General features: G+C 40.9%; 1 protein-coding gene across 4 annotated transcripts in view; it reads right to left on the reverse strand.

The window, feature by feature from the left end:
* zranb3 (zinc finger, RAN-binding domain containing 3) overlaps positions 1 to 25,589 on the reverse strand; it is a 90,814-nt gene that overhangs the window by 15,180 nt on the left and 50,045 nt on the right. For all 4 annotated transcript variants that reach the window (XM_061032808.1, XM_061032806.1, XM_061032807.1 and 1 more), the window contains 3 exons: positions 19,425 to 19,558; positions 8,887 to 8,991; positions 6,014 to 6,156 (listed from right to left, as the gene is read on the reverse strand). In XM_061032808.1, coding sequence (XP_060888791.1) covers positions 6,014 to 6,156; positions 8,887 to 8,991; positions 19,425 to 19,558 — 382 coding nt within the window. The remainder of the gene's footprint in view (positions 1 to 6,013; positions 6,157 to 8,886; positions 8,992 to 19,424; positions 19,559 to 25,589) is intronic.

The following is a 25,589-nucleotide window of genomic DNA, read 5'->3' on the forward strand; positions in this document are numbered from 1 at the left end:
CAGAATACTTTCTTTGGAAGGGAGATGGAAAGAAGGTATAGGAGGGAAGAGAGAAAAAAAAATGAAGGAAAGATGGATGACAGGAGGCAGAAAGTGGAGGAGGAAGACACATCAAAGAGCAGAAGTTTCTGTGGAAGCTGAGGGGAGATGAGGAAGAAGGTAAGTCTCCATCAAACATATGAGCTTCCTTTGCTTCAAACAGTCCCAGCGCAGAGGCAGGATGAAACAAGATACCTTACACTAAACTGGAGTCCAACTGCGCTTCTGGGAGACTGTGGATATGAGTGTCTGTGTTTGCATGTTTTTTATGAAGCTATACTTGGACAGTAATTCTGTACTCTAAGGTGACTGCTGTTCTGTCCTTATGCATACATTTGTTGGGTTAAAACCTTTTGACTATGAGTACTTCTATTGAACAACATTTACAAAGGTGGGTGTCTTTATTATTAGGAGGTTTGCATATTGCCACTGGCTAAGTTGGTTGTGGTGTTAAGAGGCTAAAAGGTGAAGCTAAGGTAATGAAAAACTAGCTAGCAGGGTTCTAGGATTCGCACCATGTCTTTTGGTTTTAAACACTGAATGTAAACATAATCTTTAACATCCTCAAAGAACCTTTCAAAATAGACTTTGACATTTTGAAGCCAGACAAGATGGGGCCACTGCCAAAACTGCGTTGCTAAGTAAGAGGCTAAAGCTAGCTGCCCGCTAACCTAGCTTGGCATAATGCTGCCTTCACATGCTCCTCTGAAACATCGTACTTCCCTGTTGTGCAGTCTTAATTACGACATACATGCATTCAAGTACTCTGGTAGGAAAAAGAAAACAAACATGGACGCTAGAAGTAAGGTTGTTTTTTTTTTTTAGTGGCTGATGTTTAATTACCAAAAGCACGTAGCAGAAAGCTCCTTTGAGCTTCAGCGGCAGAATGAAGAAAATAGAATGAGCATCAGGTAAACTTTATTATCAATGTTAGTGTACTAGCCTGGCATGCTTTATAGTTAAAAGTTTGCTAGCTTGCTACAGCTAAAATATGAATTTACTAAAATATGCAACTACTAAAAAGAAATGATGGCTACCATGAACAAAATGACAAAATATACAATTTTCTACAGTCAATTGTTGACCCGGTTTACACGCTTCCAACAACTGCATACTGCCAGAGTTAGAAGATACAATTAGGACCCCTTCCATGTTGGAGCGGCCAATTTAGAAGCTAAAGCTGGCAACCTGCTAGCTTACTTTGGCTTAAGACAAGGAGCAGTTGGAACAGTTCGTTGGGCTCTATCCACAGTTTTAAAAAAAATAGCATACCCATACCTTAAATACTCACTCTTACCCCTTACACATCATTCTTATTTAATCACTTACTTTACACAATAAAACAAAAAGATTTAGACAACTTCCAAAACGGTCTTGCCAAGTAAAAAGTAAAGCTAGCAGTCGAGGGGGGGGGGGGGGGGGGGGTAGCCTGGCTTTGTCTTGAGTTAACAATTTCCATCTTCCAACACCTTTAAAACTCACTCTTTCACAGTATGCATCATGTTTATTTAATCGCCACAACCACACAAGAGGATTTAGACCACCTCCAAATCTGTCTTGCCAAGTACCGGTAAGCAGCTAAAGTTAGCGTACGGCTAACTTACCTCGGCAGAATACAAAGAGCTTTGGGAAACAGCTAGATCTGTCCAAAATAACAACCCCCTCCTAGCAGAACCATTTTAAACTTAATATTCAACATGTCAACTTGTCTATCTCACTGCCTGGTTGCTGTTGTAGCTTCATATATAAACAGGATTTTCTTGTCAGTTTCCTGATTCCTCTATATCTGAACTATGACTTCATTGTAATATGGTACATTCTCTACTTTTTGAAAGCTTAACATTTTAGAAATATGCGAGACAGTTGTTGGAGGTCACATCATCTTCCGCAAAACCCAGCAGTTAACTGTTTTCTTTCTTTTTTCAGGGGGGTCATATGGACACCCTTTTCTGCTGGTAACTATTGAAACGCAGCTGTAGGAGTGCTGTTTCAGGTCTGTATGGCAGCGGGTTGCTGACAGCGTATCTACAGACCCACAGGCAGCTAAGGCCTGCCTCTGCCTACACCGGCCCCGCGGTTCAGCTCCGGGGCCAGACCCCGCTCAGCTGTGTGAAATACAACTAACGAGCTTATGCTGCAGTCTGGCCCAGCTGAAGCTACTTTGATTGATTGCTGCTATTCTCCACTTTCCTCTGTGAGATACGGCTGATACTGATGCAGTCTAGTAAATGTTGGATGCTCAAAATTCCCAGCTGGTTCATGCAATGGGAAGTATGGTCATTAAATTGTTACATGTTAGCATGCATATTGGAAGCTTCTGGTTCTTAATTAGTAATGATCAAGTAGTTATTTATGCCTTTTCTGCATGGCAGTAGTCTACAGCTACAAGACATTTAAGTAATGGTTTCCTCAATAACCTCTTAATTACTGTTGATTGTTAGCCAATAAGTAAGAGTGTGTTCATAAAACAACCTTTATCTTGCACATTGAGTCTACACCTGCTGTATGAAAATATGCTATATAAAAAAACTTGACTTAACTGGTTGCCCCACTCTACCAGAACTAAAGATGTGCAGAATGGTGCAATTCTTTGTATTGACGATTTAAGTACATTCATACCCTTGGTATGCATGATTAAAAAGGAACTCATAAATGCCAAAAAAAACAAACTCTATATAGTGTCATAATGGGCTCTGATGGAATTAAATTATAATGTATACTTTCTGTAAGTGTAATTCATAATTCATCTTATTTTACATTTCATTTGAATGGAAGTGTTTTCTATACCATGATATATGGGGCGGCTGTGGCTCAGTGGTAGAGTCAGTCGTCTCTGAAAAGGAAGGTCGGGGGTTCGATCCGCAGCTCCTGCAGCAACATGTCCGATACGTCTTTGGGCAAGACACTTAATCACAAGTTGCTTCTGCTACTGCGTCAGAGGCGTTTAAATGTGTATGAATGGGATTAATTACTTCTGATGGAAGTAACTTTACTCAGCAGCCTCTACCATCAGTGTGTGAATGTGTCGGTGTGACCTGCGATGCTTTGAGTAGTCAGAAAACTAAACTATATAACCATATATAGGCAATAATGAAGAAAAACATTGACTCTTTCTTTCCTCTTTCGGTAAGTGTCTGAGCTACTTATATTCAGATAATGAGTCGAAGAAGTTATCTGCATTCTTTTTTTCATTACAATGATTACAGTGTTATAGAAGCAATAGACTGTTTATAGCGAGTGTTTGCAGTAATTAAAGCAATGAAGCATACTTAGGCAGGATGCAAACTGGATTAAAACCCTCTCAAATCACGGTAAATCACCGTGAGTGGCTTATAACGGAAATATCCACGGTGTTGGAAACCCAAGGCAGAGTGCTCCTAAGTTTGAAGTAGTTGAAAACTGAGCGTCTCAGAGCTGGAAAGGTGAGCCCGCGATCGCCCCGCTGAGCCCGACGCTGGAGCTTGATTGGTTCTGATTAGTGAATAAATCAAACAGGTATCAAATCAAGCCGGGCCAATTGCCTCCTACTCACACCTTGATTAGGTTCATGCACCCAAACACGCTCCCCGGTTGAGAAACACTCTCACTTAGACACACACACGCATGCACACGAGTCTACCCTGTAATTGGCAAACTCTCCCTGCCTCTATACACGCCAGCTGTAATTAGTGTGCCAGCAACAATGCTTGTTTGTCAAAAAACACACATGTACACACACACACACACACACATCACATCCTCTCTTATGCTTCAGCTGACACCCTTTGATACACCCACACGCACACACACAAATGCTATTCAGCCTTCCATGGCGCCCGGGGCAGTTAGTATTTACAAATCTGCTTGTTTTTCTGTGAAATCTCCCACATTGCTTCTCAGTTTCTGACATAACGCTGGGAAACTTATTCATCTCCATATTTCCGGCTTAAAAAGTGTACACTAACTGGCACAACAGGGGGCGCTGGGTCAAATTATTTCCTCGCTTCAGAGGGAGAAACATGTTTGCTGGATCAGAATTTCATCCATGGTGAAAATGAAGGCAGATTTTAGTATCTACAAAAACATGTACTTAATTTTAGATGGAGGGAAATAAAAACATGCTTCTCTTTTTAGCCAACAAGCTTACTCTGTCTGCTAGCTTACACACGGATATGTACTGTTTTTATTAAACAGCAGGCTTTTCAGACTACCACTGATTGGCCTTGATGAGTGTAATTCTATCTTTGTCAGCTTGATGGGCTCTTTTAGCAATAAAATAAATAATGCTGGGATACTCTTGTAAGTCGTTAGCTAGTTAGGGTAGACATGTTATTGAGTATGGCTAATGGGCTGGAATGGGATTGTTATTGTCCCTTTTCATTGGCTGCATGAGAAGACTGTTAACGCTGTCCCATTCCCAAGTCTCCTTCAAAAGCAGCCAAAAAATGTGTCCTTCCACCAAAGGGTCCATCCAGGGCATCGTTCGAGGCTCAACATTTCCCCAGATTCATTACGCGCTGTTACATTGGACGCTATTTCTTCCCCCCCCCCCCTGCTAGCCATAATGTGTACATGTTTACTTATGGTTTGTTTTCTCTCCCTCAGGTGTGTGTGGTTGGGGTGATTACTGCATGTCAACATCAGGAGGCAGAAACTGGCCTGCTCCGCTCTGCTCTCTCTCTCTGCTTTGCACCTGACTGTCACAGCTCATGCAGTAGCTGCGGTTGATCATGTTTTACTGATGGATCTGGCAGGTTTGTTTCTCTTCAAGGCTTTTGTTCAATGTTTGTTCAGGAGCTTAGTCGGTGTGATGTTTGGTTTAGGGCAGAGGGTGAGTTCCTGAGCCGACAGCCCTCTGTGGGCTGGTTTCGGTGACTTACCCTTCTTTTTTGTTTGTTCTGTCAGCCAGACCATTAGCCCATATTTCCTTTGTTTCCTTCATTAGAATTAATATTTAATATATACTTTACTCTGATTCTTCGGTTTATGTTCGACTCCTTGAAAACAAGTCTTTAATTTAGGGGTCATGTAACACGCACCGATTCAAAACAAGCTGGCAGACTCTCAAGAGTTCAAGTAATAAATACCATTTAAAATGGAAGTAATGGGGGGCGCAGAAGACCCAGTGAGTAGGTCGCGCCCCATGTTAGGAGGCAATAGTCCTCCAAGCGGGCGACCCCGGTTGAGTCCAACCTGTGGCACTTTCCGGCCTGTCATTCCCCACTCTCTCTCCCCAGTTACCTACGCTATCCACCGTCTAATCAAAAAAAAATGATGTTAGTAACTGGATACTACTCAATCGAATAGCTACCAAAGTTTTTTTTTAAAAAAGGGGCCTTGAAACTTTAAATTATCTTTAAAATGATAGGTTACATTACCTGATGTTAGCTATGTTAGCTATTTCAGGTGCAGCTGTTGCGGTTGCTAGGTTACCATAGACTGTATACATATAGATGTAGCCTCAGTGAGGTCGCCCATCGGTTTCTGAAGCGGACTTTTGAAGCCCAACGATGGCCGTCGCCATATTGGAAATTCTGTCTCAAACTAACTTTTTTGTAACACAGTGAACACAACGCTGAGAACAACAAATACAGAGTTTACTTACCTCTGTCTTTATGAATTACTCCACAATGTATTTACATAAAGGGTATTCATATTCAGAATGTAGCATATTATGTCTTTAAAGCGTCGTAACAAAATATCAAATAGGAAGAGTTGTGATACTTAAGTGATTTATGTTTTTCTCCACACTTAGTGTAAATACTTTTTGGGTTTTGGAAAGTCTAAGAAACACTCGTTGAAGAGGGAGTATCAGTCTTTCTTAAGAATGATGCACAGCTCTTCAACATGTGAATAGCTCGGCAGGCCTGCACTGATGTTCTAGGCAGGGTTTAGTGAATGGTCAATGACTGCCAAAATAATTAATCACAGTTAAGCTTTTGAAAGTCAAAGTAGCACATTTCCTTCAAGAACACATTTCCAGCCAGAAACTGACCTCTTGGTGCTCGAGTGAGGGCGCTGGGCGGCGGCCAGCTGCTGCAGGCCAAGAGTTGGGCTGTGGAAGAGGAGGCCGCTGCGTCGGAGCAGTTTCTGCTTCATGGCTGCCAGGCTGCTCCACTCCTGAACGAACCTCAGGACCTGCAGCGAGGATGGGGGGGTGGGGGGCGGACAAGACACCTCGCTTCATATTCAATTTCAAGATGAAATTTGAAACTGCTGGAGCCTTCATCTTCAGCACAAATTGACAGTTTGGGTACTGGAGTCTCTTTAAGAGCAAAAATATTTTTTAAGTTTTTGAAACGCGAGCAGAAAACAAACAATCCATACCTGCGGAACACACAAGTACACACAAATACACACATGGAGGCCGTTTTCCTGATGGCTGAATAAAACCCATCAAACCGTGAGAGAGAGCCTTCTATGCTTTCAGCCAAGTCAAGGATTCAAAGAAAATCCGCTGGCAAAATAACAAACAGCACACCAAGCACCTAGGCCTAATGGGCAATATACCGGCCTATATTACACTGGAGGACTGCCCCCTCCCCTCCTAAAGATGATACCTTCTCTCACACAAAGATTATATTTCTGAAGATAAAACTCAATATGCAATATAAGAAAGAGATTTCACTACCCAGGCTTGCATTGCTGTTACTCTAGGAGTTGAATTTTGAATTATAAAATAATAACAAATTGGATAAACTTTTTTGGTTGTCACTAAATCTGAATATATTTTAGAGCATGATCAATGAGGGAAACTTAAACATAGGTTTTTTTTATTTGTATACTGGACATTCTTTAATCTGAATGGTTCGTTGTAACCCTCCTGAATATTAAATGAATCCCTATGGGATAGAGCCTGACCGATTAATCGGCCAGCCGATAATATCGGCCGATATTATCATATCAAGTGACTATCGGCATCGGCTTATTTTATCACAGATTTGCGCAGATATTACTAGATTTATTCACCTGTAAAATAGTATTTCATTGTATTAAACTAGCAGTTCTCTTTCACCAGCAGAGTGCACTATATAGATTACAACAAGCATTATCACTCTCCAGATTGTCGAGCGGTGATGCATGTACGTACATGCGCAGTTACTTTTCAGTTGAGTGAACATTTTGTCTTCATTATACTGCATATCTTTTCCACAAGTGATTGATAACTGCATTTGAGGGATCATTGCATTCATTTGTGTATCTCTATCTTTCTGTAGAGATCGCAAGTTGATATAAGAAAGATATCGGCCGATATATCGGTATCAGATATCGGCCCAAACATTTCCATATCAGTCACGCCTTAATAATTATGCTAATGTTTTGCTTATAAGCCTAAAACTGAGAAAAAACAAGCACCCTGATAAATATTGTTTCGTATTGTGAATGCAAAAGCAAACAGAACAGAATTTGTAACTTGATGATATTACTCTATGAATGAAAAGTTTATTTTCATACAGATATTTGATTTGGTAACTACAGGATGATATTCCACTAGAAGCACTTGGAATTGAGCTGAGCAGCTAATACAGAGCTGTCTGTATTAAGCCCAGAGGGAGATCAAAAGGTCAAGATCTGCACTCAGGATGTGTCTAATATCACAACGGATCGAGGAAACCCGGCTCAACGTGGGCAGGAATGTCGGACAAGCTTTAGAGATATCCCGGGGTTACTGCTCCACGAGGTCGTCAAAGGTTAGTCCAAGGCCTAGAAGTCAAATCGTGCTCCCGACTGTTTGTTAATTTCTTCCTAAGAATGGTTGGTGAAAGAGGCCAACTATCTATTGCTCTGGATTATTTATAATTCACAAAATAATACCCTTAATAACACTATATTTTCCAGCTTTAAACATAAAATAAAAGGTAAGCTACAATCACCACACCCATTGGTATGAAATCCAAATAAATAAAAGATTTTAAAATTGTTAGTTTGAGCAGCCTCTTATCTGTTTCAGCTTCCAAGCTGCGCTGCAGCGCACATTAAACCGCTTGTTTAGTATCGATTTTGATGGACAATTGCTGTGTAACAGGGCGTAAACGATGGGTCAGGAGACGGTTGGGAATCACGCCTGCGTTTTACACACCAACATAAACAAGGTGACAGGTGGGGCGTCTGTCAGCCGCTCGGTTGCTGCCATGGCAGATTGCAGGATTTAATATTAGCTGGCTTGGCGTGCGGGGTCGTTTGAGGCGATGATCCGTCTCCTTTAATGACCCTCATAAAACGGCACTTTCTCTATCGCTGGTCTCGTCGGATGCCCAAAACCCTCCCCTAGAACCAGCACATCTCTTATTTGTTCTCTCCATCACCTCCTCCAAACCCTCCCTCTCCGCCTTCAGGCCCTGTCTACATCCACACTCCTATCTCTTTTGCCTCCAACGCCCTGCTGCTCCCTGTCTTCCTCGTGATCAGCTGTGTCATTACTTTCATACGGTAATAACACACACACACAAACAAGCCTGTTTAATAACCCCATGCAGCCTCATCTTTACTGGGTCAGTGGAATTGAAAAGATAGCCCTACTGACTGCCACACCAATCAAAATGATCTGAGTAGAAAATGAGGCTCATGGGCTAACTTCCAATTAAACTCTTGAGTACACGTTTAAGTCGTCTTTGAAGTTATGCAAAGCCATATGGTTGAATTTTCTTGTCTTTCTTTTGAATCACAAGGAGGAGATATTGGCACATTTTAAGAGCTAAAATAACTCCAGTGGAATTTCCCTTTAAGGTGTTTTTTTTGTTGCAATAATGAATCATTAGGTAGGTACGTCTCCCTGGTGTTATCCACATGCGCACCCACACATATTCACAGATATCAAAGCCCCACGCAGGAGACATGCACACACACAGCCTGGCGGGAAGGGCAGACCTGTATTCGATTTTCCCGACGCCGGCTGAAGGCCTCCGGCAGGTCGTCCCAGTTGGTTAGTTTGATGTCCAGAGGGACGAAGCTCAAGTTCAGCGGCGTTGCGTCCTAACAGATGAGGAGACAGACAGAAGTGAGACTATGGCTGCTGTTACTCTTTCTAGAACTTCTTTTATTAATGATGAACACATTCATTTAAAAATAATTCTATCGAGACAAAGTGTTCCCTTTTGCGCTGGGACTCAACAATTCTGTAAATATACTAGAAAGGCTGATAGACAGAATATTTTTAAAGGGACCATTTCTTGAGAAAAAGTGGTTTCAGATATCCAACAACTCCAAAGTGTTGTATTTCTCTTCCAATACAATTAATTAATTTCTTTCTCACCAATGTAAGAAAAACAACTCTTCAGCTCACATAATAACCGTAACCCATGAAGTTAACGATTGTTACAGTTGTTCTGGGAGTTCACAGGTCATCACAAAAGGACAAAAGATAGCACAGTGTAATTGAGGAATGTTAAACTGCAGTTTAAGTTGTGATATTAGCTAATCCCGGGATCAGCGGGAGCAATTTGAGGTTAACTATCTCGCCTGAGGACATTGGACATTGGAACCCTTGACAAACGTCTGACTCTACCACTGAGCCACAGCCGCCAGCACAGTCAGTTTATGAATACTCTGGCTGACAGGCAGGTACAAGATTCATCTTTTAGTCTTATTGATTATCCGGATGTGAGTTAGCATCAGTGTTTTTTCCAATATGGTGACAGCCATCATGGGCTTCATAATACCTCTTGAGAAAGCAATGGTTGTGTTCTCTTCAGCATGTCTACACAAAAATGACACAGGTACATAAAGAGAAGTAGAGAGGAAATGGGCATTTCTCTTCTTGAGTGTCTTACACTGTGCCTTTATGCTGATGATATTGTGAGAAATGTAAGAAAAACAACACTTTCTTGGCATGCATCATTCAACATCATAAGCCATGACGTTAAGGATTTTTATAGTCGTTCTGGGACTTACATTAGATTGCACAATAAGTCAAATAACATCTGATTCAAAAGTCAAGTTTGGTTTTAGTGGGAAGGCTTTCTCAAGGTGGTGAAGAGAAATAGAGAATTTTTTTTTGGACTGAATTACTTTCACAAGGCAGAAAGAGAGAGCTCCACAAACACACTCAGTGGCTCTTTGAAGCAGTAAATGGAGCTCAGGTGCATAGTGGCAGCACCACACTACACAACACTCAGTCCCTTCATGGTTCTTCAGGAGCCTTCCTGACTGGCTCCTCGTGTTTTTCCTGCCCAAACAGTTGGTGAGACGTGGGATTTGCTGCTGAGTCACTGGTGTAACCAAAGCAAACAGAATACAAACCCTGCTCGTTTACTTGCTCAGTTTACTTCGGAGTGAATGACGATTGCAGCCTGGTTATTGTTTCACTTTCCCTGACGAGAATAAATGTCAGGGTGATATTGTAGTTATGTAACGAAGGCAGGAGGGCTGGATTGCAAACAAGCCTCACTGATGCTATCAAATAAATGTTACCTTTATGTGTCAGAGAAAGGTTGGCGTCTTTCTGCTTTTCTCATTTGTTGCAACAGAAGAGTTTCTTTTGAGGCTTATATTACCTTCTCAGATATTGGAGGGTTCTGCTTTGGTACTGTGAACTCACAGGATGAGGGCAAACAAGTGGAGAATGCTCAATGTTTTGTGGGTGAAATCAGATTTCTGATCGCTTGATTTGACAGTGCAATAAGTGCCAAAGAGAAGTGACACAAAAATATGACAAACTGCAAAGGACACATCCTTATATCCTAGGCATCAAATTGCACTGTTTTCCACAATTTGTTGTAGATGGACACGAGTACATTGCTATCAGATTCATTTGCATTTGATTATTAATATAAAATGTAATTTAATGTTATTAATCCATTACCTCACATTTTCACATTTGTACTGTAATATTCTTATCTCAGCATTAAAACACATGTTCAAATCGACACATTGCAGATTTATAAAATGAGATTATACGATTTTGAATCTCCATTATGTTTGACATGAGGGCATCTTGCAACACACACATGATGGAGAGATATTTTTTAAATGTTTTGACAACTTTGGTGGATCTTTGGCATGACGTTTTGCTCAGGTATTCAAAGTTTCACCCTGAACAACAGGGGTGCGTTTTCACTGGGGTGGCCCAACCGGGGCACCGCCTTGTGAAGGAATTGGAGACACATTCAGAAACGTATATATTAAACCGATGTATCTCATAAAGTGGATGTATACGTGCTCACAGAAAAAAACACTGATGCAATAGTGTTAAAGCTACTAGCAGCCTGTTGCAACACAGACACAAAAAGTTGGTGTAAAGTTAAGTCCCGCCCCTCACCGCTCTTATAGCCAATAATAAGCTGTTTCAATTTGTTGGTAGCGTCCTTTGAAGGATTCAGGATACAAAGGACCCAGCCTAAGTTGCCTGTGTAGAGTGCTGTTAACATCATCACCTGTCCCCGCCCTCACCCTGCTGTTTCTAAGCTCCACCCCTGTCGCCTAGCAACGTATGCACCAGACAACCTGATTATTACCGCCACACAATTGTTTCACAAATGTAAATGAATGAAGATCAAGTCACCATAGTTATGTGAGACTGAGGGTGCAAGGACTCTTGGGATTTCTCGGGCCACAAGAGGATGCATCAGGTGGAGTAACAAACAACGACGCGTTTGTTTAACGGATCCTTCGACGCAGCGCTGTGGTGTAATCAGCCTTCCAATGCAAACTATGAAGAATCAATCAATCAATCAATCAATCAATCAATCAATCAATCATTAGTTGTAAAGCAAATTCATGAGAAGTGTTATCTCGAGGCACTTTACAAAAGAGCATGCAGGATGTCGCCATAGGTAGGAATTGGGGTGCTATCCTGGGTTCCTAGCACTTTTAAGGGTGTTTTTTTTTTTTATGGCCCACTTCTTAGATTTTCCGACAATTCCACCTCCGTCACTTTTGCACTTGTTTTATTTTTACGGCTAATTATCAAATGTTGGCATTATAAAACTAACCCTAACCCTTCATTAAATGCCTGTTGGAACGTCGACTCTAGCGTGTAGCACAAAGCATAAACTCACATACTTGGTTTTTTTTTTAAGTGCAGGTCTGGTGCATATGCATATGAAAATGATATCTGTGTCAAAATCAGATAACAAGATATGGTCACTATTATCTAATGTGTGGAAGCCCTGGATTTGACATGTAATTCTTACAGCCAGAACACATGGTGCAATGGGTAATGTATGCTAATTTATGGTAATATAATAATGGGTTTGTAGTAGTACTTGTCCTTCTTGAAATAAACCTCTTTGTTGTAGATGAAGGATGGAACTATGGGAGGCTATTTGGTCCGTATGGAACATGTACAGTATGCTAATAAAAAACTGCAGCACCAAAGCTGTCTATAATTAGGAGCTAGTTTAAAAGCATTTATGTGCAATTAGTTCCATTGTGTACTGCAGCACAGTGTATTAAATTACAGGTACTTTCATCCTTGCAATCAGATTTTTAATGACTAACTTTAAGAACTTCAGCCCAATCACACCTTTCTCCTGTAATCTGGTTACACGTTTTCGTCTTCATTGGTTGCCATGGTGATTTTGGTGGTAACCAAGGAGCTTGTTAATGAGTTCCTTTGTTTTCCCTCTTTTATTGCAATATATGTATACCACTTGAAGCTAATGCATGCTCGTGTGACAGTAGGCATGCATTTGTAGCAAAAAATAATGAGGGATATAGAAGTGAAAAAAAAAAAAAGAAGAAGCAGCTGTACCTACCCAGAAGAATGCACCTCACAGTGATTATGGGTAATCATACTGCTGCAGCTTGGAGGTAACTGCATAATCATTGTAAAAAATATCTCCAATAAAGCACAATTTGCCAGTTATTACTGCTTCATTAGCACTAACTACTGCCAATTTGAAGCCTGGGAAGCCACTTACACTTATTGTTGACCTCACTCACAAGACAGTGATTGTGCCAAATGTCAGGCACATTTTACTAAAAATGTCTGACCATCGGGTTTCCGGTGAGTTTAGGTAAAAGCTTGAATCTGATTTCATTAGCCAGGCAAGATGGAAAGGACAGACAGACTGGGGAAGAGATCAAGTTTTCAGGTTAATACCTGCTGGCGTTAAGTGGGAGATATAAATCAACATACAGGAAGTGTTACCTGAGCTGGTTCCTTACTGCACATTCAGAGGCTCGTGTGTTTATTTGGAGTATGGTTGAATAAATCTCATGTAGAACCAGGGAAATTGTGGAAAAGTTGTGCTGTATGGATATAGACAGGCTGAACGTGACGTGTAATATCCACACCAATCATGCCCTCAGGAACAAAAAAATATTCATCTAAGTTTTTAATGGTTCCTGCGCTGCCATGCCTGCATCCAGACAAGTGTGCTTCTGCTTTTCCCTGCCTTTTTGGATTGTTTTTTACTGCCTAAAGCTTCTGTAGAGGCAGCTAAATATGATAGATAGATAGACAGATAGTTTATTGATCCCGAGGGAAATTGATGTTTTCCTATGGGGAATGTAGTGTACCAATAAACCCTTCTTATGGTAGCATAACCAACAAGTGACTGAGGGGTGTTGTGAGGTAAGATTCTCAACTATTTGACATCCGTCATTGTCTAAACTGGTGTGCAGTTCCTCTTCAAATTGGAAAACTTTGCGACCAGTGATTATGCGACAGTAGATGCACAACAACCCACAATGGCGGATGTCAGACTATTTCATTCGGCATGTCTTCCAGTGGACATCTTCATGTAAACTTGGCCTAAGACGCAAAAACCTTACAGTGACTTCTAGATATTATATTTTAAGGGCTTTGTCACATATGAGGAAAAAAATGAAAGAATGGGAAGTCATTGCAATGGTTTTAAAAATAGGTTTGGCATAACGCGTATCCACCTTTTCTGCTACCCCTGAAGCGATCATGAAACAAACAAGCCACCCACCTTAAGAGCAGGAAAAGTGACACTTTTAATAAAAAGACTGAATGGACATAACATTTCTAATACTCTCAATATTTCTCGTTTAAACCCTGGCGACAAATCTACCCCTTATAGTGCACGGAGCACTCCCCCCTTGTGTGAATTCTACGCCTGGTCCAGGATTATCCCAATGTGACAGTGTTCAAGCCAAATTCCTACAGTTTATCATTTAAACGACAGCGGGGGGGACATTTATCTCCACGGCTTATCGTCTCAGCCACGCGTACCCGACACTTGTCTGTTGTCGTCAGGGTTAATATTCCATTGGTGATTCAGTTCAGCGCTTTGGACCCCTCCATGTAAAACCCTCTTGTCTCTTATCTACGTTATCTGGGAAAGGAATCTGATCCCCTCATGAATGAAACAAAAGGCCGTTAAGAGTGTCACAATCCGATCAATACGGGGGGTCTGTTGGCAAGTGGCCCCTCAAGAGGAGTGCTATGAATGCACAGGAGTGTAATCAGACTCACACTACGCTTCAACTACACTTTATCTTAGTCTGGAGGCAACACAAAGTCCAAAGACAAAAGTAGCTGAGAGACCATTTTTACTTGATTATCTGACTGAACTACTGGAAGTTTTAACACAAACAGCGAGCTCTTGCAGTTTGTTTAAGATGCAACATTGGTTGTTTGTTTTCCCAATGTCTTGGTCAGCTTGTTAGAGGATATGGAGAAAATTTATGACTGATCTAAGACTTCTCCCCTGAGCGGTCTGCAGTGCTCTGACTCCGCAGGCAATGTTGTTGTTCATCACTGTTTTAAAAGAGAAGCAGGGACGCTCCATTGATTTATGTTTGGAGCAATCCAAGCAAATCTTTTTTTTTTACTCTGTTAGACCAAATGTGGGAAAATCCAAGGAAGCAGAGATGTTGTGTATTTCTAGGCTTAGAATGAGATCCTATCTGGTTTTTAAATCAGGTAGCAGTCCTTTCAACAATCTCAAGCATGAAAAAAAATACAAGATATGAAGACACATCACAAACTACAGGAGGGAGTGTAGAGAGGAAAATATTAAAAATGATTGTGGGTGAAGAAATGGATGGGGAGATGCTGACAACATGGATTGTCAGTTCTTCAGCAAGAGCTGGAGGTAAGATCTTTACTGTCATATTCATGACCTAGTCAACAAGATTTTAAATCCTAAATATCGATATCAGCTCCTGATATTAATTGGGGCGGTCGTGATGCTCTCTGAGCAGATCGGGGGTGGCTGAGATGGGATCTAACAAATAATCTGGGCAGATAATCGGTTCCAGTTGGGGACAGCCCCCTGATTGTCGGGAAGGGGGGAACCAGACCTTAAATCGACCATGTTATCATGTTGTCTGAGCCAGGTTTAAGATCCCCCCTTTTACAACTTGCATAACATGAGTTAGTTCCAATCATATCAACCATAAGGGATGTAGCTTTATGTTACTTTAAGCTTTATGTAACGGCCGGGGAATCACAAGAGAGTTATCAAAATGTGAAAACAGTTATGTTGTGAAAATGTGAAGTGTCATTTTTATCCTGGGAGGGACATTAAGATTTAATTAATCTAATTTTAAACTATTTGTTGGAACTCACTTACAACACAGAGAAAAATGCTCCGTCTCAAATGTGCTCTCCTTGTGACATCACAGTGGGATTCTAGTGAAAATAATCCCCCCCCCTCTCCCCTGGTATCTCCACCCATGGACTCCACCCCCAGCCTAGAACAAAACTTTTACACAGGTCCGCCATTTTTATTCTCTCTACAGAGGAGTGATGTCTACGGGGAAAACTAAGGGGGCGGGGCTCATTTAAAGAGACACACACAAAACGGAGCGTTCTGAGAGAGCTGGTTTATACAGGGTCACAAACCTCCTCTGGTGCTTGATTCATGTTATATTTTGACCAAAGCACAGATGTTTCATTTAAACCAGAGGGGACATATGTCCACGTATAATATGTCATCTTTAAAGTTCTAGGCTCTGTAACTTTTACGATTGGAACCTGCGCAATTTATGCACGTCCGCACTTTTGCCCAGGTACCATGCATTTGCACTTTGTATGTTTAATGGATTGTCTGTGCTTTATTAAGTATATGTGACTCTCCCTGCAACCTACATTTACCTACACAACAAAAATGACCTGAACCTGAACTTGGAGACTGTCTCTTTAAAATGAAATAAGTAAAGGAGATTTTGACAATCAAATCAAATAACCCTAACCCTGATTGTTGGTGAAAAGTTAGAAGGATCGAAAATGGTTGAATTCAATTGGTAATCATTTGGATATTCCCAAACCTTTCATTTCTACTGAACCAAAGAGTATGAATGGATCTGAAGAGCTTTTCTTTTCCCCAAACAGCTTCGATCAATCGCAGTGGAATGCCTCTTACAAGCTCTTTTGTCTTTTCTAACGATGGGAGAGAATCAGGGGTTGGTGTTGAAGCTAACTCCGTTTTTGTTCGTCTTTTCATCGTGCTACATGTAGAATGACATATTACAGCACATCTAATTTAATCACCGTTAGATTACATTGCCTTGAAACTTAAACTGGAGTCATTTGTATCCCCTTCAATCATGATTAGTTCAGAAAACGCTTCATTCTCAATCTCTGACTCTCTTAATGCTGACTGTGACAGTATCCTCACATCTGTTGTGTTTGCTAATTGGCAATACGTGAAGGAGCGGCAGGTCTCTTTATTTGTTACATACATTGTTTGCAGCTTGATTAGGATAAAGATGATAAAGACATCTTGATATCATTTAGACTTCTAGCTAAAAAAATATAATGGATATAATTATGTTTCCCCCCCTCCCCCGTTATGTTGAATGTGACAAGAACAAGCTGGTGAGGAACGCAACATCAAGTGGAGATTAAAAACTCTCCATGACCTTTCAGTTTTAGTAATTCATTCTGCAGAGAGAGCTCAAATGAAAAAAATATGTTATCAGACACTTCAGACTTTCATGAGAAGAGCTGCTGTTTTCTAACAGTTAATTATATGACACTTTGTATTATCAGAAAGATGCAGGAATAAGTTGGATACAAAATTTACTTTAACTAAATTATCAAAAAACAAGATGTAACAAATTAAGATGTACTGGGCTAATGTAGGTTAGACTCTTGGAGCTGGTGGAGAATTAATTAAACACACGACACAGAATGTTGATAACCGGTTTTGTATTTCAAAGTTCAATTTTTAACAAATAACAAAAAACATCAAGGAAAATCCCACAATTTAAATAAAAGGCCTTCAATTAACAGATTCTTAAGCGCATCTTTTACCCTCCATACAACAGATGCTAAATATTCCCAATTCTATTCGTATAAATCAATGCACCAAAACACATTACACGTACTGCAGTTATTTGTTATGTGTGTGCAGATGTCCAACGAATTCAAATGTTTATTTAGGTAGTGGAAATCCTACCACACCCTTTAACCAGACAGCCAGGCTTGAGGCCTTTTGAGGGAATCTTCTTGAGTCTTTTGAAGTTGCTCCTTTAGCTCGCCATCTTCTTTGCTCCGGCAATACGGCCTGACCTGTTTAGGCAAACAGGTAACAACATCACACGTCTGCTCAACTTGGGAGCAGCAATTTAATCAATGTTCTGTTGTGGATGTCTCACCAGTGTTCAGTCCTGAAACATTCCTCCTCAGCAGCACAGCAGCTCCTCAAGGGCTTGAAGTCTCAGTTCAGTTAAGTCCAGCTTTGTGTCCAGGGTTGAAAAGCACAGTGTTTTTCTTTCAGAAGTTCTCCTTGACTGTTTTAGGAATGACTGTGGCTGTATCCGAATTGCCAAGTACCTACTCAATCTGTCAGTAGACAGTAGACAGTACCTACTATCCGTGCTGTATACTGTTAGTACCTACTATTCAGTAGGCACACACAGTAGGCAGATATTTGTTCGGACTTCTTCTGATTCATTCAGTAAGGAAGTGACGTCATTTACGTTTCCCGAACCGGCCGCATTCACCCGTTTTTATTTTTTTATTTTGTTTAGCTTTATTCAAGAAGAGTAATGCGCATATACAGTCAAGTAAACAAAAAACAATATCACAATGTAAATCAAGTAAAAGACAGATTAAATACACATACATACAGGAAAGTAAAATGAAAGACAGTAATATACAGAATATAAAATAAACCAATAAAGACTCATTTAAATAGTGAAATCATTATTTAAATAGTGAAATCATTATTTAAATAGAGGGGGAAAGGTTTTATAATAATGCAGACATTTGTTATATTTTCTGTTGTTAATTAAAAGTAGTGATTTCAGTCGGGACTTTAACTCTAGATTAAAAATGTATTAAATTAATCCACACTCATTTGTTTTGATTTGGAGACGTGACGTGAAGAATTACGTTTAATTTCGCACTGCATTGTGGGTGGTAAAATACAATTCATTTCCTGTAAGCACACATCCGATCCATACTGCATAAAACCCGGAAGTTAGTATCCATACTGAAATGTTCAGTATACTGAGGTGGACCCAAAAAATGCATACTGAATGACCACTAAAGTTCAGTATACTGAAACTCCATACTGAACTGTGGCTATTCGGAAAGGGCCTGTGTCCTGCTGCCTTCTGACTGATTACTTGATTGGTTTCAATCAGGTGATTAGTGCACCTGGGCAAAGGGGGAAGATGCCTGTTGGCTGCAGACTGCATCCAATTGGCTCAGGATTTGAATGACAGATGCTGTGTGTTACAAAGTGTCTGAAATATAAAGCACACTAACATATTTCACAGCCAATGAAACACTAACAAGGGAAGATAAGCAACTCAACAAGATGAGCGCAGGTCAAACTTTTTCTGAATGGAATTATCAGATAACAGCAGAAGCTTAAGATTGAATAAAAATTCAACCATTGCTGGTTGAGGCCACAATTCAAGCGGTTGTGGCCTCGTATGGATCATCCACACGCTACTGAGGTCCCCGACAGTGTAAAATGTATAAAGTGTAAAAAAAAGTATTACTGTGGGAGAGTGCAATCATCAATTCCACCAAGCAACTCAAAACAGGAGTGAATACCAACAGAAGAACATTGCAGGGGATTTTGGCACATTTTTTAGGGCGCTACTCACACGTTTAGCTGTGTTGTTCATTCCACGAATGCACGATCCTTACAAGTTATACCTCCTTGTAAAGGTGACTAATCGGGCTTTCCAACGATATAAAATACAACACCAATTAGTATTATTAAAGGGGCCAAATAATTGACCAAAATAATGTTTCCAAACTTTTTCTGAGGAGTTTACTACAGATGACGGATTTTCCTCATTCCTTTTTTCAGAGCACTTGAGTTATTAATGTCTGTCAGGACCTAAAGACAATTTCAACCAGAGGAAATTTCCAACCCTGGCTTTAACTAAAATCCCATCATAACCGTGAGAGAGAGGGAAAAAAGTAGAAGCCAGCCAAATCATTATAAAACACCTTTCCCTACCAGATTGAGCCGAGTCTAAGAATGATCTAATATGTGTGTAATCAAGCACTCACACAGGCGGCGTACCTTTGAGTACAGATATATTCGGTCTGTGTACTGGCTGGCGCAGAACTGCAGGCTCGGGTAGATGGGATGGGCGGCGCTGGCTTCTTCTCCATCATTGCCCTCATCATCGTCATTTGCATCCGCAGCTCTCCGGTCTGCAGAGAGAGAGGAAGAGGCTGGTTTATATCTCACTCAGTGTCTATTATTGACTCATTATTGGCTTTCCCAGCTTTTATTTGTACCTCTGTTTGCTCCTCTGGTGATGACTAGCGGAGACATTCAACTGGAGCAACATTTGAGCCTCATTACGCAGAGCACAATATTGAGAAGATGTGAGATTTGTCTTTCTAATGTCGGTTCATAAACTCTACATATTTGAAAATCTTCCATGTATGGAGGATTATTACTTTCAAGACTTGGTTAGAGGATCTTTTATAGAATTATCTTTGACATTTTCTTGTAAATGAAATTGAAAGTCAGTGTTGCTTCTTGCATCACCACAAAAAAAAAAAAAAAACAAGCAACAAACATGGTTAAAAAAACACTTCTTGTTGACGTCTTTCATGTGTCAATAAGGAACCACAGATTGCTTCTGCAGCAGAATCTTTGAATTGAAAAGATGTGGAATTTTTCCAGCACTGTCAAATGTGAATTTCTCGCCTTGAAATGTTGCCAAAAAAAAAAAAAAAAGGATTTAAAATGGCAAATATTTTCAATTATCATTTAAGCAATATTTTTTTGGGGCCACCTTGCAAATATTCAACAGATCACAAAACCTGAATCGATAAGCTAGATGGTTAATTGCCATTTTATGGGGGTGCCAGATGGATTAGCGGTTATGTCACATGCTCCACGTACAGAAGCTGTAGTCCTTGTCACAGCGGTCGCTGGTTGGAAACCGACCTCTGCCCTTTGCTGCATGTCATTCCTCACTCTCTTCAGCTGTCATATCCTAAAAAGGCACTTAAAGCCAGCCAGACATGTCATATTCGAAAAATTCCTGTCTAGATTGATATTTGTGCACACACATGTATTCTGTTACATTTATCTAAAAGAAAAAGCTAAACTGAATTCTTCTCTTATTTTGTAAAAAAAACAAAAAAAACCTAACATCTGCACCATATGTTGATTAAAGCTACAGGAGGCAACATAATAATACAAGAATTTTGGTTGAAATAACACATTTCTTTCAATATTGCATGCCACTAACAATAAAAAATATATATATTTTAAATAAATGTGTTTCTAAACAGAGTCTGTGAGTTTCAAAAAAACAGCTGGTCTGGTCTGAATTAAAAACAACCAATCAGAGTTGGCTTGCACACAACTAGCCGATTACCGCCATGTTGTTCAAACTAGCATCGTCGATCACCTTCTCTCGCTCTCTTCGCCTCGGTTTTTCTAAAGGTGGAACAGGAACAGAAAGTTGGCAGCGACAACGGTCAGGTGCCGGTTGGTGCATCATTTCGGGGGAGGGGCTTAGAGAATGTTAAGGTTACTTACTGCAACTTTTAGCAATGTTTAATACATCTTAAGAGCTGTATGAGAGAAAATATTTGGATTGTTTTACATTTTTTTTCTTGTTTTAGTTTGAATTTTTACAATCTTTTGAGAATTCAATAAGAAGATGAATACCAAACTTATGCTGTGCATTAGTACAGCACTGGAGTCATGCTAGATTAGCCTAGCTTAGCATAAGGCGGCAAACATCCACGCATTCATTACGTCATCAGGGCTAATTATCAAACAGCATAGATGTGCAAGGATAACTTTTTATCTTGACATTTATATTCTATATTCAATGCTCCAGTAACGTTTGAGAAGATACCCCGTCACTTTAAGCTAAATGGACCATTTAAAAAACTAGTATAATGGAAAATTCATTAACTTAAAGTTGGAAAAACAAGCAGTTTTTTCTGACTGCTAGTGATGCTGCTGCAGTAGTTTGAAGAGGCTAATTAGTGCTGTACTGTGCAAAATCCTTAACAATGTATTCAAGAGCGATGTTTGTTCCATCAACTTGTGTTACATAACTGCCTGCAAACAGCTCTTCTCTGGAGTTTTACACTCTTGACAGGAGACGGAAAAAATTGGATTGTGCTTCACAGCTAATAAGCTATGATAGCTTTCCCTGTTTTGTTTTCTTTCATTTCATGACAGCTTGCTTTTGTTTATCCAAGTTCACCAAAGTTCAATCCATCAATTGCTCTGATTCCACCGAGGTGAACTGATCTCATGCGAAATGTTGTTGTTTTTAGATGCTAATGTGACACGGCTATTAAATGTGTCATGATCTGCTCGTAACGCAATGTTTTTATGATTATTATTTCGGTCTACCGGGGCAAACACATCTTAATCATGTCTTAATAACATGCCGAGTCTCGCTCCGTAGTCACAGGAATGCAAACACAGGATTGATATCAATCTCAAATAAGAATATTTCCCCTAAGACTGAATATTCCTTTCAAGCTGTGTAATACTGTGCAGCAAAAAACATTTTCTAATTTATTTATTTCTCTACGATTCTACTCAAGAATCTGCCGAACACGGAGAAGAAAACGAGGGAGAAGAAAGTGTGAGGGGGGGGATGAAATGACGATCGCCGATGGAGAGAAACAGAGGAAAAGAAGAGATGGAGCGGGTCATTAATGTCGGCTATGTAGCTCGCTCATCCTGCCAGTATCCAGCAAGAAAAGGTCAGCCGCTGGAAATGAGACCGCCGCTGCTCGACCACGCTTCATTTAGACAATGACCTATAACACTCTGATAATACTTTCCTTAAATCACTCCGCGCGGCCAGTTGTCTGCCTCGTCTTTGTGTGTGCGTGTGTGTGTGTGTGTGTGTGTGTGTGTGTTTCCAGCTTGTTAATGGGAGAAAATACTGACACAGGCTGATGTCTGTGACAAGAGTGTTTCCATCTAACAAGTGCAGGCCGTGACCCTGCAACGGGTCTCTTCTGGTTGTGGGTCAGAATCGGCTTTTGTACTGAAGCGCTTAAGAAGGCTGAGTGACAGAGGAGCGCGATGGAAGACACACATCCATCCCATCATGCTTTGAGGTGCGACAAGAATCATGTTGTCCTGTAAGATGATAAAAAGTCTTTCTATAAACTGATATCATCAAGGTAGCAGAGGCTCCGCTAAACTGTTTTTTGACAATTTCTCTATAGAGACACGATTTATTGTCGAAGTTTGAACATTTTTAGAGTTGTTTGTTATTCTATGTCTCATGTCAACTGGCATGGCCGTGAGCATTTAGTCGAATTAAAGCATTACTTTTTTTTTTTTTGTTAATCAATATGCCATCAGTGACACTCAGCACCGTTGCACAGATGGCTATCATTTGAGGAATTGGCTTAACTTTGTTACATTCCAGTGCTGATGTCTCAGATACCTGTTATGCAGTTAGAAAGGTGACATCATCCTGATAAGTCAATGCCTGTCGTTGACCTATCCTGTACGACGTCCGTGTCTTTCACACGGTGTCTTTTATGTCGGCTGCCCTCGGAGGGCAATTTCCCCAGCTCTGATTCTCACGCGTCCGAGCTTCAGCCGGAATGGTCCACTTGGCGTCTGAAAACACCGAAATGACCAGACAAACCCTGCACCAAAACATTTTTTAAGGACACTGGCATTTCACAAAATCCCATCTATCTGTCCTTCTTCCTCTGTAATGAAACCGAGCAGCTCTGCTATATTTGTTGTAAGCAGTTTTCTTTTACCCTGTTTGCAGTGGGGTAACGCGCCAGCTGCATTAAGTGGGCCATTTATACGATGGGGGCAATTCATCTTACAAAGCCATCTTATTAGACTGTCACTTACACAGTATGAACAGTGCCTTCAAAACACCCCGAGGGATTTATCTGTTATTTTACTGCGGGGGGAAAGAAAACAACACCTAATTGGACTGAGTCATCTCATCTTCTTCAGGAGTGAAACAAAAGATATAGATATCAAAAATCTAACTGTGCACAGGGAGTGTGAGAAGGTTTGGTGCAGCTGAAGCGTTTGAACTAACATCCAAATGTGTTTAAATGTTTTGGTCATGCAGATGGATGAGGCAACAGACAGTAGGGAGAGAGAGAGAGAGAGAGAGAGAGAGAGAGAGAGAGGAGGAGTGATTGCCTGTCTGTGCTGTGAGGAAAGTAATCTCAGAGCAATCAAGAAGTGTGGGCGTCCGACAGCTCTGCGGTTTGCCTTCTAAAACCACCGGGCAGGTAGAGGAAAATCATTAGGCATCGCTCCTGACCCCATAGGTCACTTTTATTGGACAACCGCGGTGTTTCATACTAAACCCACGCTGACAGAGACAGACAGCAAAGGTATGTAACTAACAAACTGACTAACAACCAAGGGGGGATTGATAGAAGAAAAGAGAGACAGAGAGAGAGGGGGGGGGGGGGGGTGTGTGTGTGTGAAACAAACAGACTACAGACACAGACACATAGATCAGTGACAGAAGGTCAGACAGCTTCATAGCAACAGACAGGTTACAGAGAGAGCTGCACCAACAGGCAGACTGAGAGAAAGATATCGATACATAGACGTACTATCTGATCCCAAACTGGGACTAAACATAAACACTCACAGGAGAACAGACAGACTGTAGACAGACAAAAGAAGCAGCCAACCTCCCATGTTAAAAAAAAAATGAGGCCAATGTGGAAGCGAAAAAAACGTGCAGTTCCTCTTGTGTCCACTTGAGGCCGCCTCCAAAAAGCCAAAGAATCCCCATTAGGTCCCTTCAAGAAACCAGTTGGTGACAACACCAGGACAATTTTGTGTATGAAAGAAATGTCCAGATGTTTATTTTTTAAAGACTTAACGGTAGCACACTGGTCACACTAAAGCGTCCCACAATGCACTGCGGCTCTGAGACGATCCTATTGCAGAGCTCGCAGCCAGACAAAAAAGTGGCATATGAATAAAAATAACCGTACTGAAATACTTTTTTATAGTTGCCATATACCTTTGAAATTATCATGAAGCTGTGAAGCTTTGCGTACTACCGTTACCGCTAGCTTGACGCCAGCTTATTCAACGTTTCTCGCCGTTCTAATCGTCGGGTTAGTAAGCAGTACTGTTTGAGTATGTAGGAGGCAGACACAGCTGATGTCTATCATTTAAAAAGTCTATGAGACTGACTAATACTACAGACAGCCAGCTTCAAAGATAGCTAGTTAAATAGACAACAAACAAATAGAGAGATAGCTAAAAGGACAGCTAATCAGCTCCATGCTTGCTAGCTACAGCGTACACCTGTATAGCTAGCTAGCTATAAAGGTGGAAAAATAGGTGACACAAAGATAGATAAGTATGAAGAAGTCAACAATCAGCCACATTTAGACAAACAGATACAGAAAGACAGTCAGCTACAAAGAAAGCATGGAGAGACAGCCTGAAGGATAGGTAATCTGTATGCTAGCTAGCTAGCTAACTGTATGGATGGAAAAATAGACGATTAAGAGATAATGTAAAGAGAAAAGCTGCCAAACAGCTAGCTAGCCTCAAAGACCAAAAAATACATGATTTAAGACGGTATGATAGGAAGAGATAAGACAGCCAGGTAAAGAGATAATCTTCCAGCTAGCTAGCTACTGTACATAGCCTGATAGCATTACAGACACACAGATGGAGGCAGATGGACAGACACATTTGGAGGCAGATATTTTTAAGTTGTTTCTGGGGAAAAGTCCAGAGAGAAGGTGGGGGGGCCAAGCTAGTATCCAACAGCGTCTCTTCAGTGCTGCCATTTCAAATCGACAGCGAGGCTTTTATCTCTCCCCAAGAGTCGGTCTAAATAGAGCATGTGGTGGTCTTTCGCTCACTGAGTATTTTTGTTCTTTAAGAGTAGAGGGCTGGAATCAAAGTGCGAAAGGCCCTGCAGGGGAAGCAGGAGTGGGATTGAATCGTAGACCGTCGGGGGGGGGGGGGGGGGGGGGGCGCGCACAGGTAGCAACAGAGATGAGAAATTAACCACTTGAACATCTCTGGCCATTAATAGATGTCAAGGCGCGAGTGTACGGGGGTTGGCTCTGTAAGAAAAGGACGCCGCCAAGTTGTTTCACACCGCTCTTTGGATGTTAAAGGGTAATAGGGGTTGATAGCTCGCCTGTTAAAACCTAAACGGCTTATGTTCCTTTTCAATGTTAAGTACTCGCCTTTAAATCAGCGCTGTGCTTGCTG

The sequence above is a fragment of the Labrus mixtus genome, chromosome 24 (genome assembly GCF_963584025.1).
Source record: "Labrus mixtus chromosome 24, fLabMix1.1, whole genome shotgun sequence".
Taxonomy (NCBI): Eukaryota; Metazoa; Chordata; class Actinopteri; order Labriformes; family Labridae; genus Labrus; species Labrus mixtus.